General features: G+C 53.4%; 4 protein-coding genes across 5 annotated transcripts in view; 1 reads left to right on the top strand and 3 right to left on the bottom strand.

Annotated features, from left to right (window-relative positions):
- Nucleotides 1-5,297, top strand: part of Pskh1 (protein serine kinase H1) — a 31,716-nt gene extending 26,419 nt beyond the window's left edge. Inside the window, exon 3 of the mRNA XM_047529615.1 lies at nt 2,809-5,297. Within this exon, the coding sequence (XP_047385571.1) occupies nt 2,809-3,126 (318 nt within the window). The 3' untranslated portion in view covers nt 3,127-5,297. The remainder of the gene's footprint in view (nt 1-2,808) is intronic.
- A 234-nt stretch (nt 5,298-5,531) lies between these two features.
- Nucleotides 5,532-7,407, bottom strand: Ctrl (chymotrypsin like). Its single transcript, XM_047529619.1, has 7 exons — nt 7,356-7,407; nt 6,622-6,725; nt 6,447-6,526; nt 6,285-6,366; nt 5,990-6,170; nt 5,777-5,910; nt 5,532-5,693 (listed from the first exon to the last, which is right to left on the bottom strand). The coding sequence occupies exons 1-7, from the start codon at nt 7,405-7,407 to the stop codon at nt 5,532-5,534; spliced, it is 795 nt and encodes a 264-aa protein (XP_047385575.1).
- Nucleotides 7,408-9,435: 2,028 nt separating this feature from the next.
- Nucleotides 9,436-11,953, bottom strand: Psmb10 (proteasome 20S subunit beta 10). 2 transcript variants are annotated; one of them, XM_047529617.1, is made up of 8 exons: nt 11,727-11,938; nt 11,464-11,551; nt 11,273-11,370; nt 11,023-11,163; nt 10,674-10,789; nt 10,499-10,557; nt 9,729-9,880; nt 9,436-9,610 (listed from the first exon to the last, which is right to left on the bottom strand). In XM_047529617.1, the coding sequence occupies exons 1-8, from the start codon at nt 11,780-11,782 to the stop codon at nt 9,499-9,501; spliced, it is 822 nt and encodes a 273-aa protein (XP_047385573.1). In that variant the 5' UTR covers nt 11,783-11,938; the 3' UTR covers nt 9,436-9,498. The 2 variants fall into 2 exon arrangements, with proteins under 2 accessions (XP_047385573.1, XP_047385574.1); XM_047529618.1 differs by lacking the exon at nt 9,729-9,880 and having other exon boundaries at nt 11,727-11,953.
- Nucleotides 11,954-13,325: 1,372 nt separating this feature from the next.
- Lcat (lecithin-cholesterol acyltransferase) lies at nt 13,326-16,697 on the bottom strand. The gene is made up of 6 exons (XM_047529613.1): nt 16,366-16,697; nt 15,515-15,671; nt 15,321-15,436; nt 15,119-15,214; nt 14,810-15,034; nt 13,326-13,936 (listed from the first exon to the last, which is right to left on the bottom strand). The coding sequence occupies exons 1-6, from the start codon at nt 16,517-16,519 to the stop codon at nt 13,362-13,364; spliced, it is 1,323 nt and encodes a 440-aa protein (XP_047385569.1). The 5' UTR covers nt 16,520-16,697; the 3' UTR covers nt 13,326-13,361.
- Between the last annotated feature and the right edge of the window lie 24 nt (nt 16,698-16,721).

Genomic DNA, 16,721 nt, shown 5'->3' with positions numbered 1-16,721 from the left:
ACCTAGGCTCCAGAGGCCTGAGCATGTTGGGAAAGCAGGTGGTTGGGCTATGGGTATTGAACTTTCTCAGGAGGTACTGAAGTAGACTTGAGGACAGAGCATGGCTGTGGGTGAGTGTGGAAGTCCTTACTTTTCTGAGCCCTGTTAGAGGTCTCAACGGGACTTTCAGGCACATTATTCTGGAGGTCAACCTAAGCCCCCACCTCACTGTCAGCAGGCTGGATAAGAACTACCTTCCTGTGTTCAGTCTGCCTAATTCCCCTCTGCATGTTCTTCAGCACACGATGGGTAGGGTAGTCTGTGGTCATTGGTCAGGATGACTTGAATCATTGGCTCGGGGGATCTCTCCCACAACACAGCTGCTCCCAGCTCTTCAAAGATGAGGAGCACTGGGACCTATTGGAAAGGGCTGAGCAGGCCTTCAGACAAATGAATCCATCAGCATTCTGTGCACAGCTGCACGTACACAGTAATTGATGAGGCGAGAGTCTGGGGGAACAGGATGGGTGGATCAATTTGCCTCACTTTGGCACTAACGGGCTGGCCACCCAACTAGCAGCAGGGGTAGATACCTGGGGTGAGCCTGTGCCACTCTGAAGATGGAGGTGCTTAAGCTCATGGAGCAGGTCTGGTGAGAGGCCCTTCTAAGACTGCATTGGACTTGTTCAGAGCACATGGGAAGTAGGGAAGCCTCTAGTCCATCCACGTTCAGGTTCTTGTCTTGTGAGTCCAGCTTTACCACTGTTCTATAGAGGAGTTGCCTTTCCATCCAGGGTGGACCACAGGGAAGGGACAGAGGCTGTGTCCTAGCCCTGTTTGGGTACTAACTTAAGCTGCCAACCCTATCCTGGGGCTGTTCCCTTAACAGGCCAGGCTGGGCTTGTGGTGTGTTCTCTAGCAAATTATTTTCTTGGACACCATAGAAGTATGGCAGGGCAACATGGGGTATTAGACCCCTGCTTTCCATCTCTTTTAGTGAGTGACAGAGGCTGCAGTGAGTGCCTGTGATCTGGACTAGTTGGCCCCCAGCAGTGGCTCCTTGTGTTCAGGTAGTAGTAACAATCAGTGGGACTTTCTTGAGCTGTAAGCTAGAAACTTTTGTGGCAACCATCTGGTGCAGTCAGATAGCAAGGTATCTATCTCTGGACCTCCTATCGCTGTATGTCCCTGAGGTCCTGACTTTTCTCTTCCTCTAGAATCACTGGGAGCTGTCCTAATGGTGAAGACAGCCCTGTTAGGTGACTATTTGGCTTTGTGATTTCCCTGTCACTTCCAGTTCAGCTCAGGAAAATTTGAGATTTGCCTTCCAAAAGACAGGTGAGGACAGCAGCTACAAGCAGCTTAGCCCTTCCACAGAATTTCAGATGAATGGTATCTCTTCCTTGCCCCTGTCCAGCAGTGAGAAAGGGATAATAGGGCAAGAGGTCCAGGAGATTGGACTGGAGGTGGCAGTAGTCAACGTGTGTGTCTGTCTGCTAAATGGTCATGTTGTTGCCCCAAAAGTGGGCTTCCATAGATTTGCCCAAGTTCCCTGGACAGCATGTTTAGGGCTTCCCCAAGGTAAAGGGTGCCATGGGATGTAACAGGCAGACTTCACTGACAGGAAGGAAAGTGATGGTGCCTCTGACATCCCAGCCACGCCTTCTGCAGTAGGCTCAGGAAAGGTCCGCATCCTTTGAGGGGCGCCAATGCCTGTGCCAGATGTGCTCCTAGTAGAGCAAGGACTCAGTCTGCCCTCCAGAAGGGATTCAGGACATATGGGCTCTGCTGACTGAACTCTATGGCCTAGAAGCAGCTTCAGCAGAGGGCACATATCAGTCAGTATGTATGTATGGGTGGTTAACTCACTAAGCCTGTACCTACTCAGTGCCTCCTATATGCACTGTGCCAACCACTGGGGCTTAGCACTATCTAATGGGAATAATAAACTTCAATTCACAGTCTTCAAGTTATAGCTAAAATAATAGCCATAAGCACTGGGGGCTCAGAGGGTGTCTGAGAACATAAGGATGTCACACTGAGAACCTAAGATTCAGCCAGATGAAGACAAGCCAGACAGGTGGTCCTGAGATGAACAGGTGCTTGGTGTGTAGCCCTGAGATGGACAGGTATGTGATGCATGTAGCAAAGCAGGCTTTGTGGAGTTCCTCCCTGGGGACAGAACATAACAACAGGAGGCTGGTGCACAGGAGCCCTTTGTACCTGGAGAGTTCCCCTGGGTGCCTGGCTCCAAAAGTTCCTGTCCTCTCAGCTGACTGAGAAATCTAGATCTTTGATTGTGTCCTTTTTTCCCCCAAGGCTGAGGCTTAGGCAGGGAATGCTTTGTCAGTTGTATGGAGGGGGGACCCAGGTGCTTAAAGGTACCAGGAAGTTCCCCTTTAAGTGGCCTGTATTGGGCATCCAGGTTGGAGCTTAAGTCTGATTGAAGATGTAGTGAAAATGTTTGGGTCGCTCTGTCTAAAATTTTTCCTGTATAGTGGTCCTGGGGTAGGTTGAGGGTCTTGGCAGGAACCACCTCCCTGAGTCAGGCTTTGGGTCCATAGCACTTAGAAGTGTTCCCTGGGAAAAGGGATAGGTCCTTTTCATCTGTCAGACTCCTCATGATCTAGAGATCAGCTACACTCAGCAGCCTGGGCCAGTGTTGGGTGGGTAGGATAGGCCCACGATGCTACTTGGGAAGATGAAGTGTTGTATCTCCCTAGGAAGTACAAGGCCTCTGGGCAGGTCCCAGTGCTATGATGGCAGCAACATCCAGATGGAAGGGCGGTATTGAGTGCTATCATTCTAATGCTTATCCTTGGCTTCTAGCCCTGGCCCAGTGTATCCAACCTGGCCAAGGATTTCATTGACCGCCTGCTAACAGTGGACCCTGGAGCCCGTATGACTGCACTACAGGCCCTGAGGCACCCGTGGGTGGTGAGCATGGCAGCTTCTTCATCCATGAAGAATCTGCATCGCTCCATCTCCCAGAACCTCCTCAAGCGCGCCTCCTCACGCTGCCAGAGCACCAAGTCTGCCCAGTCCACACGTTCCAGTCGCTCCACACGTTCCAACAAGTCACGACGTGTGCGGGAGCGGGAGCTGCGAGAACTCAACCTCCGCTATCAGCAACAGTACAATGGCTGAGCCACCAGCTGTGGCACAGATTTGACATGGTCCCAGACTGGCTGTGCTCTGCTGTGCCCTCTGGGTATGACATCCTCTGGAGATAGGCCTCATGGCTAGTGGTAGGTAGAGAATGTCTGGCCCTGGCCTTTTCTCTGTGCCTTTAGCAGCTCCTATCCTTATCATGGGCCTGGACCTGGTGTGATAAAGTAGAGGTGGCCCAGGAGGGTTGTGACTCCCCTGAAATGGGAGACTGGCATGGCACTGATACCGCTTTTGGTGGGCAGCTACTCCATATGAGTTGGGGGAAGGGACAGGACCTGGCCTTCACTGTCTTCCTCATCCTTTGGTACTTTCCCAGCTGAAGGGACCTGCAGTCCTGGGAGTGGAGGGTGTCCTATGGCCCAGGACCCTTTGCAGTAGCTACTTTTGACACCCCCTGTTCCTCTACAGAGCCTTCCTTCCTAGCTCCCCACATTCCATGCCATCCTGATCCTTAAGGTTATGCTCCAGTGGCTGGGGAGGTTGAGGCAGGAGGATCACAAGTTCAAAGCCAGCCTTCAGCAATTTAGTGAGGCCCTAAGCAACTCAGTGAAACCCTGCCTCTAAATAAAAAATATAAAAAAGGGCTGGGGATGTGGCTCAGTGGTTGAGTACCCTGGGTCAATCCTCCGTATCAAAAAAAAAAAAAAAAAAAAAAAAAGATAAAAATATTATGCTCCACTGAGAGACCTGGCTTTGGCCTTAGCTAGACTGCAGATCCCAGGTGTCTTGATTGAACCTAAGCAGCCCGTACCTCCCACCCAAGATCTTCCTTCATGATGTCACCAGGGACCCCTTCTAGCCCAAGTCTGCCAGGACCTTTGGTGGTAGGGCCATGGAATGAACCTTCGCCATGCTGATGGCCAACTTGAGAGGGGTCCTCCCCACCAAAGTCAGTGCCTTTTTTGCAGTGCCCACTATTGCTTCCCTCTCCCCCTTGGATGCCTATTCCATTCCCCAGGTGCCTCCTTCCCAACTGTTGGGGGTTAAAGGGAGCCCCACTGCTGCTACCCAGGGGATGGGGGCACCTGGGCCAAGGCAGACGGTTCTCCTTTAGGTTCCCATGGTCCTCTCTAGCTTCATCCTTTGGTACTACCCATTGCCTCATCCCTTCAGGTGCCACTGTACCCTCCTCTGCCACTTCATGAAGGCGCCATCTGGTGTCTGTTCTGGGTATGGGCAGTCTCTGGGTGATGAATGCACACCCTTCTTGCATAGATAACCAAATTCCTCTAAAAGGAAGTGGAAAGGAAGGAGCTGCTACATTGAGAGAGGGTCCTGGGCTGCTCAACTCCCTATCTGCTCAGCTTCTCCCTGGAACTTAGCCATACTGTGTGACCTGCTTCTGAACCCTGGGTGCCTAGGGTACTGACTGACCTTGCTGTGAGAGCTGGCCTTGACCCACCCACCCTGTGTCAACTTCCTTTTACAGTATTAACCTTCCAGTCTAGGCCCTGCTGAGTCTCAGGCTGGAGGGAGCCCTTGTGGGAAGTGGGTGGGGTTGGTGGGGGCTACTTTCTTAGAGGCCTGAGCCAGAACTGTGTCCATGGCTGTCATGATGTCTACCCCACTACCAACACAAACCAGGCTGGAACCCAAGCCCCCTTCCTCCACAGCTGCTTTCAGTGGGCAGGAAGGGTCAGAGGCCAGCTTTGGCCTTAGCTAGAGCCCCTGCCAGCAGGGAACATTTGACCCCCACTACTTAGCTCCTCCCTTTGGGTAGCTTTGGGCCAGGCCCTCCTCTCTCTACATATGCTGCCTCCAGAGGAAAACCAAACCAAAGAGACCACTCTGTGCCAAGTTGACTGTGCCTTACACACCCCCACTTTCTGTCCTGACTGCCCTCTGGACAGAAGGCAGTGGAAAGCCCAAGCCCCATGGCCTCAGAAATTCCCCCATTTCCATAAGTGTTTCTGGGGGCTGGAAGCCCTGAAGATTTATCTCCTCTTTTGCCCAGGGTAGACCTGAGACTAGGACAGATGGAGTATGGAGTTTTGAATCTTTGATAGGCCTTGCCTGGGCCTTTATACCATGGACCATGGATGGAGAATGTGCAGTTATTTATTTTGTGTACTCAGTTTGTAAATGTATCCTCTGTATTCAATAAACAGGCTGCCCTCCCCAGGGAAGGCTGCCCATTCATTCTGAAAGCTGTGGCCGTGTGCTGTGGAACCAAGGGCTTGCCCCAGAGGAGGAGGGGTGAGGTGTCCAACCTAGACTGGCTACAGTAGAAAGATCTTGATTCCCAGACCTTTCTGCTTCAGAGATAAAGGTTGGGATAGAACTAAAGAGCCTCTCCTTTTCCCAATGCCAGGAGGACAGACAAGAGCACAGAGGCTAGCGTCTTTTATTGGATTGAGATGGGGAGGGAGCCTGTGGTAGTCTCAGTTGTAGGCTATGACCTGGTTGATCCAGGTGTTGAACTTGCTAACTCGAGTGTACATGGCAGGTGCTTGCACATCACAGTTATTGGTGCCCCAGGAGACAACACCAATAAGCACCCACATGTTCCCCTTCTGGCAGACAAGAGGGCCTCCAGAGTCACCCTGAGAGGGAAAAGAGAAGTCAGTATGGCAAGTTGGGGAGGTATGCTGTGGGCCAGTGCAAAGGACATGGTGCTTGTGCTCACCTGGCACGAAGAAGCACCTGAGGCACCTGCACAGATCATGGAGTCAGTGATTCGTGAGCCCCAGTACTGCCGGCATTGGTTCACGGTGACCAGAGGTAGAACCACCTGCTGCAGACGTGCTGGTGTCACATTGCCTTTGGGCCAGGAAGGGGTGGTCAGGTTGGTCCAAGATGTTCACCCCGCTCCCCTCCAGTTCAGGCCCCGAGTTCCTACCGACGCCACTGAGGCGGCCCCAGCCAGTGGTGACACATGTGAGGCCTTCAGGCAGTGCCTCATTTGAGGAAGCCAGGCAGACTGGTGAGATGTAGGTTGTGTACCGCGCAGGTGAGGCGAGCTTCAAGAGTGTCAGGTCATTGTTCAGAGTGGTGGGGTTCCAGCTTGGGTGTGTAATGGCCTGTGGAGCAAGGAAGGGGCCATGTAGGGCTGAGATGGGCACAGATGCCTGAATTCTGTGCCTTAAGCAACTCACCTGTGACCCATTCTTCCTTTCCACACATACAGCACTTACCTTTGAGATGGACAACACCTGCACAGGCTCGGTGCTGGATGATCGGTCGTACTCACCCAGGACAGCAAAGTGGCGGCCAGGACTACAGTGAGAGATGGGTTGGGCAGATACTGGGAGTGCAGAGCAAAAGAGAGGCAGGACAGGTGGGGTGCAAGTACTCACCTGACATTGCAGTGGGCAGCAGTGACCACCCAGGACTGGCTGATGAGAGAGCCACCACAGAAGTGGAAGCCATTGCTGTCCTGGAGTCAGGGGTCAGAGTTGGAGGTGAGCTCAAGTTATATGTAGGCATGAAGCACCCAGGACCCTACCCTACCCTCACTCAGGGTGTGTATACCTGCAGGGAAACCTGCCAGGGCCAGGAGCCTGGCACAGCATTCTCCCCGTTGACAATCCTCTGACTGAAGCTCAGTGCTGGTTTAATGGCAGGAACTCCGCAGCCTGACCATCGGGTTGGTGAGGATCCACACCCCAGCCCACCTCTCCCTACCTCCTTCCCGTGGATGTCCCTGGGCTGTGTACTCCAGAGAGATCCAAATTAAGATGACTTGTTACTAGCCCTTCTTTCCCCTTCAGCACTTTCTGGGCCTCCGTAACTATTGTAGTTTAGCCGCCATCCAACCAATCCCCAAGTCCTGTCCATTCATATCTCTTCAACTTAGTCCCTCCTATTCTCTAACTCACCCCTGCCCTCCAGCCCAGGCCATTTTTCTCCTTGACCTCTGGTATAACCTCCTTCCTGGCACTCAGCCCCTCCAGGTGTAAACAGTTCATACCCCTCATGCAACCTGTGGACTGTTCCTAAGCTACACAACCAACTTTCACAACACAGCTTCCTAAGTCCTCCAAGGCTCGATTCAAGCTCCTGTCCCATTTGTGAGACAAGCTCCATCCCATTCTTGCCCCCTCCCAGCCCTGCAGACCCCTTCCTGCTCCTCTGCCCTGGCACATCCTTTTTCCTTTGCACACTTGCTGATCTGCTTCCCTTCTATTCAGCCTGGTCCCTGGACTGGCACCTAGAAGGTGAGTTGCTCCAACCTATTCAGTCAGGACTAGTCCTGGCCCACTTACCCCAGGAGAAGCCAAAGAGAATCAAGCCAAGGGTCAGGCTGAGTGGTAGCATTATGGTAGATGTGAAGTTGAGAACTGGGCCCAGCTTTATTTATGGGTATCCTTGTCCTTGAGCCAAAGTCCTAGGCCTGAGACCAGGCCAGCTGTGCAGGCTCAGCCCCCTCCTATGCTCCACTTAGGACTCTCTTTAGGCCAAGGTCCCCTGACCCAGTCCTGGACTTATCAGAGAGATCCCCAGGTGTGAGACTCTCACCTCCACCTCCGAAAACCTGGCCTCTGATTGGCTGCCTGAAGCACCGCAAGCATTGGGCACTGGGTACAAGGACATATGGTTAATCCAGATCTATAATGTCAACCTGGTGGCTGGTACCAGGGAAGACTCCCAGGGCTGTCAGGAGCACTAGGCTTTCAGAGAAGTCTGCTCAGAATCCAGGAGTGTTCTGAGTGGAAGAGGGAATGGCCAGCTGTGGACAGGGAATGAGGTTCTGCAAGTTGCAAATCCTAAAAGATGCCATCAGGGATTCCTTGTCAGTTTGTAACAGGAGTCATGGTGACTCTCCCACCAGCATGAGATGGAGTAGGACACAAACCCTCATGTGTCTGACTCTGAAACCAAATTCTTGTTAAATGTGAACTGAATCCTTGGTTAGCAAACCCTGAACTGAGGTTGTAGGTCGAAGGGTGATAACCATCAACTCTCTGACAGCTTCCAGACCCTGGGGCTGTCATGGTGTCTATGTCCCATTTATTACTGAGCTCCAAAGAGAAAACTCCCCTGTGCAGAGTTGTAACAGATTAAGTTGACTGGTCTCCTTCCAGAGATGTGAGGGCTTTGACTGAATCATTTTGACCTCAGTCCAAAAATGAATAAATGGATGGATAGAGGGATGGATGAATAAGACAGGTGACCAGCAAATACAACAAAATACTGATTATCAAATCTGTGGTAGGCATATGGGTATTCAGTGTACAGTTTATTCAATTTTCTTGACCCATTTAATTTTTTCCATAAACAAATTTGGGGAGGGGAGCATAATCAGGGCCCGGGAATGTCTAGCATGGAGTAGAACCTCCCTAGAGGTGGGCAGACTCTTAACAGTTCTGAAACCCCAGTGGAGCTCAGCTACTTTGAGGGCAGGATGCTCCTGCCAGCACTCAGCTTGTGGGCCTGGCATACAGTGGGTACTTAACAAAACGTTTCTTGGATAAATGTGTCATCTCTTGCCACATACATCCCGTGACCCCTGTCAACCCAGAACACTTGGAGTTGATCTTCCTATACACATCTTTGTATTAGTGGTTCAGGTGTGCCTGGTCATTTTAGGGGTGTCTCAGGTGCAAGGCTTAGGAGCACCTGATGAGAACTAGTTCCTGGAGGGAGTAGATCCTGTTTTTGTTTTGTTTTTATTTTGTTTTCGCAGTGCTGGGGCTTGAACTCAGGGCCTCACGCATGCTAAGTAAGTGCTTTTACCACTGTGCCATATTCCCAGCCCCGAGGGAGTAGTTCCTATATTAGCACTTTAGCTCTCATTCAGTCCAGGGTGGACCTAAAGACATGTGGGCTTTGTCCTTGTTTCACTGATGAGCCAAGGATAGGCTCTGGGTATGTTGTCCATGAGGTCTTGTTTTACAACAATCCCCAGGAGCACTAGGCACAATGGTGTACACCTATAATACCAGTGACTCAGAAGGCTGATGGAAGACGATCCCCAGTTGAAGATCAGCTTAGTGAGACCCTGTCTCAAAATAAAAGGCTGGGGATGAAGTTCAGTGGTAGAGCATCCCTGGGTTCAATCCCCAGTGAAGAAAGGGCAAAAGCAAGGTGGGAGTAGTGGGGGAGCCTTTGCAATGTGAACTAAGAAGGAAAATTGGAGGACAGAAAGGATGGGAGCTTTCCCCTCAAGGCTGCAAGGTTGGCCAGGGTTGGGGTTCTGGAGAAGTAGATGCCTGAGGTGATGGATGATTAAGCCAGGCACTGGAGCTATGGGAGGTAGTGGCTCCTGCAGGGATACCTTAGCCAGATCCCTGCTGGTTTCCTGTCCCACTCCACCCAAGAAGACATAGCCATCTGTTTAGTCTGTTTAGATGTTTTTATTTTCTGGGTTTATTCCCCCTTGTTCTTAAATCTACACCCCAGGCAACTTCATTCCACCTCCATGGCCTGCACAGTTTCTTCCAAGAGCTCCACATTCAATGGCTTCACTGTCTGTGTCAGAATGGCTGTGGTTCCAGGTGCAAAGCGGTAACCATCGGACCTGGGAGGGAGGAGTTAGAGCCTTTGAGCATGTGGTTTGTCCTTTTCTTGCAGCCCCCTTTTTACATACCCTGCTACTGCCCCATCCTCCCCTGTGGCTCCACCTTCCCTGCTCCTACCTCTTCACAGGCTCTGTGGGTGAGCTCAGTGTCCGCAGCAGCTTGGCGCCTGATGCGGTGATCACACATGCATCCACGCTGCCCCCAGAGCCCAAGTCTCCCAGGATCCCTGCAGTAACAGCTTCCACCAGCAGCCCCTGTGCAGCCTCTAGCTATGGTGATATGTTTGTGAGGCCTAATGGACCCTCTGGTGTTACCTCAGGCTCCAGCCCAGGGACTTTGTTAGATTTAAAGCCCAGATCAGACCATTTGTGCACACCCAAACTCCCCTCTCCTCCTCTGCCCCAAACTCCCATTCTCTGGCCTCTGCCTCCCTCTCTCCCAAGATCCAGGATCCCTCCACCCACTGTCCTCTGCACAAACTTCTCAGAGTTGCCTACACTTGTAGCGCTCTTCCATCAGTCTGCCCACCCACCCAATGTTCGCCCCCCAGTCGCATTTCTCTCTGGGCCTTAGCCGCCTCTGAAATGACAGTCACCCACTTCCCTCCCACTCTAAAGTCCAGACTTCGGACCTCATATAGGACCCTACCAGGTTCTTCCTCTTCCCTTGGGCTCCTAATGATCCTCTGTGAGCTTTAACTTCTCCCTGCAGTCCAAGCTTTGGTACTATCAGGACCACACTGCTCTACCTTCACTCCACTGCCTCTACTCAGTCCTTGCCTTCTCTGAGAAGTCCTCCCTGACTGGGCCAAATTCCCTCTGGGTTCCCCCAGCCCCTGGGTGTACTTCCCACCAGTGGCCGTGTAGTGGAGGGCAGAGATCGCTCACCGTCATGTTTGGTTGGAACCGGTCCTCCAGCACCGCCAAGGCCGCGTCCTGCCCGGAGCCTGGGGGCGGAAGGGGCTTCTGAGTGAAGTCTGCTGCGGTCGCCCCCTCCAGGGACAAACGTGTGGCCAGGGTCGCAGGGGCGGGAGGTTCATGGGGAAAAGACAGAAGCACTCACCCAGAGCGGTAAAGGGCAGTCGGCTGTAGGAACCGTGGGGGTGCACGCCATACAGTTGCGGTCCTGTCAGGTCTACTCCGCCCACGATCAGCGATGCGCCCACGTGGCCCCGGTACCTATTAGCCGATAGGTCTGATTAGCTGCAAACAGGATCCAGGGCCCAGCACTTATGACGCCGCCCATGGATCTGACCCGCCTCCTCCCGTGGCCTGTCCACCGGATAGCGCCTCCTGTGACTCTAGGGCCAGTCTCTTCCGGCCTCTTGGCACTTCGCAGCCCCGCCCTTTCTCTGGTCCCACCTCCTGTCAGCTAGTTCTGACAACCTCCTCATTCGAGTCCCGCCCCGCACCGGAAGAGAGTCTGGCGTAGGACGCGAGTGACCGTGGCCACGCGAGGCTCGCGGCCCGTGGACAGCGCGTGTAGCTCCATGTTGGATGCTGCCATCCGTGTGGTCATTTCCGCGTCCGCGGCTACTCCAGCTCCACAGCAACTGAGGGCGAAGGGAGGGTCAGTGTGGACAGAGCTAGGACGTGCGGGGACTGGGGTGAGAGCGAAGAGCTATTTTCTTGCGTGCTGGAACTGGGCTGGGGGAGTCTCACTAGATTTTGGGGGCGATGAAGTGGATCTTCTCGCAGTTCTTGTCTGCCACAACCGAATCGTTAGTGGCCCTGGTATCCGCTCCCAGGATGACCCCGTCCTGCGGGGAAGGAGGGGTCGTGCTCAGTGCCTACCTGTTCCCCTCTATCTCACTGCCCCTCTACCCACCCTTCAGTCACACTCTCGTGCTCACTCGGAACACAAGGCCTGCGATGGTGGTACCGGTCTTGCGTGCATGCGGGACCCGGAGCCCGGGAAGGACGCGTTCCAAGGATGCATTTCTGGAAATAGAGGGAAGTGAACTAGGTGTCGGTTCCAGTACTATTGCCCCTGTCCCATCTTCCAGGACAAGCCTGGATCTAACCTCCCAACTCACGCTCTCCAACCCCCACCTCCTCCCGGAAAAAACACCCACAGGGAAGCGCAGGCCGCTTGGAACTAAGCCTCCCCATTCACCTCTGGCAGTTTTCAAAAGAGAAGCCCCCCCGCGGCTCCAGCGCCGGCTTCAGCATCTTGTGGCAGGCAGGGCGGATTGGGAGCAGGGGTCGATGGGTCGTTCGGGTGAGTGGGACCAAGGGGAGTAGAAAGTCTTCAGCCTCTGCTTCTGTGGGGCTCCACGGCTGAAGCTGACGCTTCCCGCTTTCGCTTTCGCCGCTACCCGCCTAAAGAAGCTGCTGGCCGAGTTCATATTTTCTTTCACTTTCACCTTCACTTCTGGTCCTAGGTAGCTTGAGGAGAGGGCATCCCTTGGGAGGCTTCCTGGATCCTCTGTTCCAGTAGAGGGCAGCCCCTCCCCTCTGGCTATTGTTCAACTCCTCCACCCTCTTCCAACCTGATATCCCCAGCAATCTTACTCTAACCCTTCTCTAGCCTCAGGTGCCAATGCTCTAAAGCTGTCAAAGAGGAGGCCAGGTCTCTGTTTGCATTGTTACTGGCTTCCCAATAGGTCAGGCCCCACTAACTTTTGTCTTTTGTCAAAGTTATTCTCCCAGTTCCTGCCTTTGCCCCCTGAAAACCTCAAACACTGAGACTCAATCCTCAGCTACAGTGACCCTGGTCCTCCCATCTCTCTCAACAGGGGCACTATGGGCTGGGGTTGTAGCTCTGTGGTAGTACTTGCCTTGCATGGACCCCTGCTCCAAAAAATAAAAAGGTGTGGTAGGGTCACTGTGGCTGTCTAGTGGCCTGAAGTCCCTAGGTGGTCAACCCTTGTTATTTTGCTGCCCACTTTTATTGAACATACCTTTCATTACTAGATTCAGCTAGCTAGCATCCTCTCTGATTACCCCACAAATCCCTTCTCCTCCCTCAGACTATGCTCCAGCCTGTGTGGTGGGGGTCTTTTCTAGCTTGGAATTGTTTCCCTGTTAAAACCCTTCAGCAACTGCACAGTGCTCTTAAAGTGGTTCATGTTACCCATCTCACTCTGACCTGTGACCTCACCACAGTAGGCACTGTCCTCTGGGATGCCTTCCTGACTCACAAGACTCTTGCTGCTACCTAAACTCTCACAGCCTTTGACTACACCAGTAATAGGGCTGAAAGTGTTGCCTAATGTGCAACACCCTGGGTTTTACCCCTAACATCACACACACACAAATGTATTCAGTGAAATGATCTGATTGATTAATAGCTGTCACTTCACCACTTTTTTTTTTTTTTTTTTTGATGCCAGGGATTGAATCCAGGGCCTTACACTCTTACTACTGAACTGTACCCCTAAGCCCCCTTATTTTAAACTCTTGTACATCTGTCATCCACCCTGCACTCAAAAGGCCATCTCACCTTTCAGCACTGGGATAGCTGAGGTCATCCTTTCCCTGCATCTCTATCCTGTAGCTGTGAGTACAGCTGGCTGTAGTTCCCATGCACAACACAAAGGCCAGGTACAGGGCAGGCTGCCTGAGCAGCTCAACCAGAATGGTAAGCTGCACATCTCTGTCCAGTTGTCTCAGGCCTTAGCAAAGCCCATCTTGCCTCATGCTCCACTGAGCACTGGGTCTGTGCCTGGTGATGCATGAATCAGTTTGGGGACCTTCGTAGTACCTCCCCCTTAACCCACAGCATACAGGGCTACAGCAGCAACAGTTTTTATTCAGGGGGCAAGGGCTCTGGGCTGGCAGGCAGGGGTGCAGGGGTGCCACGGCGGTAAGCACCTAGCAGGATGGCATTGATATGCTCTAGTGTCTGGTTGCTGAAGACCATGTTGAGGTGCTGTGTCCCGTGTAGGGGCAGCAGGTGTACAGGCTGTGGTTGGCGGCCCTGCCAATGGCCACAGAGCTCTGTGCTACGTGTGGCAACTGTGTCATCGCCGTCCTCATAGAGCACATTCACAGGGTCCGTGTAGGGGAAGCCATGGTCATAGATGTAGGTACGGGGCGTGGGCAGGCCCACACCATACAGACAGTATACTTCCACACCAGGTGCTGGGAGTCCCGCTAGCAGGTCACGTGACTGTAGCCACATGTACCAGCCTTCCTCAAAGCGCAGGTCTGCAAAGAAGCGTTGGAAGTCGCGGCCTGTGTAGTTGAAGCTCGGTGTGGAAATAAATACATGGTCCTCAGGCCACACCTGGCTGGAGGGAAACATCCAAGGGGAAGTCGTTGTTATGCGCTGCTCTTCTCTCAGCTTGATGCTGGACATGAGCGGGATGCCCTGGTTGTCACCTGTAGACAAGGAGCAAGGTGCAATAGGAAGCTGGGCTTGGCTACTTCTGGCCCACATTCTACCCCCAGTCTAAGCCTAGCAGTTTGTTCAAGTTTGCTCCTGCCCCATCAAGACCTGGACTTCTAGTTATAGAAAGGATAGACCTGATATTCAGTAGATACTCAATGTGTGTTTATTAAATGAGAGGTCATGATGGTATCTCTAAGACACATGTAGGGCTTCAAAGGGTTGGGGAGCTTTCTGAGGATGTGGTATGTGGGGTTCTGGCTGGTCTCCCTTAGGCCCTAAGTGGGGCTCATACTACATAGTAATCACTGGATTGTGTTCTAGGAAAGATAAAATGAGATGATGCCTGTTTTGCCCTTTAGTGTAATCAGATGAGTGTGCCCAGGGGGAAGGCCACACCTGCCAATGCCCAGCATACAGTGGGTACTCAACAAGTAGGAGTTGTTTTAGCTCTGGGTCCTTGAGCTCCTCAATGAAAAGCAGGAAGGGCTCCTAGGTCTGGCCCCTGCTGTGGAAGATCTGTCTTCAGTAAGGCAGATCCTTGGGCACAGAGGCTCCAGGAATTAGAAGGTAGTTGAAAGTTAGGCAGGCCCTGGGGTCATGCACAAGATAGGTACCTTGTGTTGAATCAGATTTCTGGGGTTCACCTTCCTGTTTACTTCCCCCTTGGCAACACTGGCATCAACTCTGGAAAGAGCCATCCTAATTATGGTCCTGCCAGGGTCACTATTCACAGGGAACTAATGACAGCAGGGCCCAGGGGCAACAGACAGTACTTCCAAGTGCCATTATGAGCAGAACTGGAGCAAACCAGCTCCATTCCACCCTATCTACTATAGCACACAGGTGATCAGAAGCCCCCTCACCTGAGGCCAAGACCAGCATGGGCTTGACAGAGCCGCCCCATGGAGCCCCAAGAGAGATGAAACCATCAATGAAGCGGTCTTTCCAGGACTGGGGTTGACGCAGCAAGAAATAAAGCAAATGAAGGCAGCCAAGGCTGTGCCCAATGAGGAAGACGGGCTTCCCATAAGCAGCGTGCATCTCTTCCACCAGCCCAGCCAGCTTCTGGTAGTACTCCTCCTGCTGGCCTGCAGGTGGGTGAATGGGTCAGGGCAGTTGGGATCAGGGTCCACACCTGCCCAGCCCCAAGCCCATCACCAGCAGACACTCACTGGGCTCCAGCCGCCAGTCATAGGGGGCAGCCCGCACTGTCTCATCCCGCACGTACCCGTTGTTGACCAGATTCTGTACCAGTGTGTGCATATAACCTGTGGGGAAGCAGCAGCATTGGGGGCTCTGGCTGTGACAACTGTAACCCAGCCCTGCTGGCCCACCACAGCCTAGAGTCCCTGACTTTTCTCCCAGTACACACACCTGCTAGCTTGTTGCTGTCCAAGTACTCAACAGAGTAGGTCTTGCCAAAGCCAGGGACACGGATCTGTACACCAGGGGCATTGGACACACGTCCAGAGCTGCGATTGTAGACAACCCTGAGGGCAGTGGGGACATTCAGCAGACTGAAGCCAAGGGGCAGTGTTTATAAGCTAGGCAGAGGGCATGGCACATACCTGGTATTATCAATCCAGCAGTCTACCCCAAGGGGTAGAAACATATTGAGATCCAGCCAGATGGTAAAGAAGTCCTCTGTCTTGCGATAGCACATCCAATTCACCACATCCGGTTTATCCAGCTTGGCTTCAAGCTGATTCCCCAGGCAGCCAGGCACTGCAGGCACCAGCTCTCACTCTGGACTCCTTGACTTCCCCCCATGAACCCATCCCCAGACCAGCCCCATCCCTATCTCCCACATCTTCAACCACCAGGCACCAATGATACTTATCAGCTGATCACACACATCCCCACTGTCCCCCCAGCAGCCAAAAGCCCAGGCTCCCCTCAGGCAGGGAAGATGCAGGAGCCAAGGCCACTGACCCCTGCCCCTGCTAAGTAAACATCCAGCCTGGCTTTCCATTATTGCCAAAGTCCAAGTGAGAACAAATAGGTATGGGGTAGCGGGGGCTGGGCCTAGAGTAGTGGGCAGGCTTTCAGGGGCCTCTCCTTTACTCCTACCCTGGACTGGGCATCTTGTCCTTGGTAGGATGGGGGCTAAGGAAGGAGTGATGGGGCTTGACTCAGGCTCTAGTGTGGCTGCAACTGACCACACCTTGTAATGTCCTGGCCAAGACCTCAGTCCGGACAGCTCCGCCCCATCTCGGAGTAAATAACTCAGAGACACAGAACACTGTGGTGGGGAGAGGAGGAATTTCTCTGCAGGACAAGCCTTTGGCCCCTCCCCACACTGAGGCAGGTATCAGGGCTAATGCAGGGGCAGGAGGGCCTTGGCACTGTCTGCTGCCAGGGTTTGGGGCCCAGGCTTCCCACGCTGGCCTGGTGCATCAAGGGCCTGACGGGGGCTTACCGAGGATGATGGGCCGAGTGTGGTTACTGAGCTCAGCCTTGGGCGTGGTGTGCGGGGGGAAGAGCACATTGAGGAGCCAGAAGGGGGCGGCAGGGGGGAGCAGCAGCCCCAGCAGCAGCAGCACCCACTGCCATGGGGAGCCTGGCGGCCCCATTCCAGCCCAGTGCCTACTGCCAGATGAGGTAGTGCTGGGCAGGCCTTATCTGGTATGTGGGTGGGCGGGGCCCCAGGGCTGGTGGGAGGGACGGCCTGGCCAATGGGGGTGGCCAGTGATTGCTATTGCTGGGAAGGGCCCTAGCCTCAGGGAGCCGGCTCTGGGCCTGGGTTCATTTCCGCCTTCTTCCCTTGGCACCAGG

This window comes from Sciurus carolinensis, chromosome 16, assembly GCF_902686445.1.
Source record: "Sciurus carolinensis chromosome 16, mSciCar1.2, whole genome shotgun sequence".
Classification (NCBI taxonomy): Eukaryota; Metazoa; Chordata; class Mammalia; order Rodentia; family Sciuridae; genus Sciurus; species Sciurus carolinensis.
Note: the sequence above shows the minus strand (reverse complement) of the source record. Positions and strands in the feature narration are given on the sequence as shown.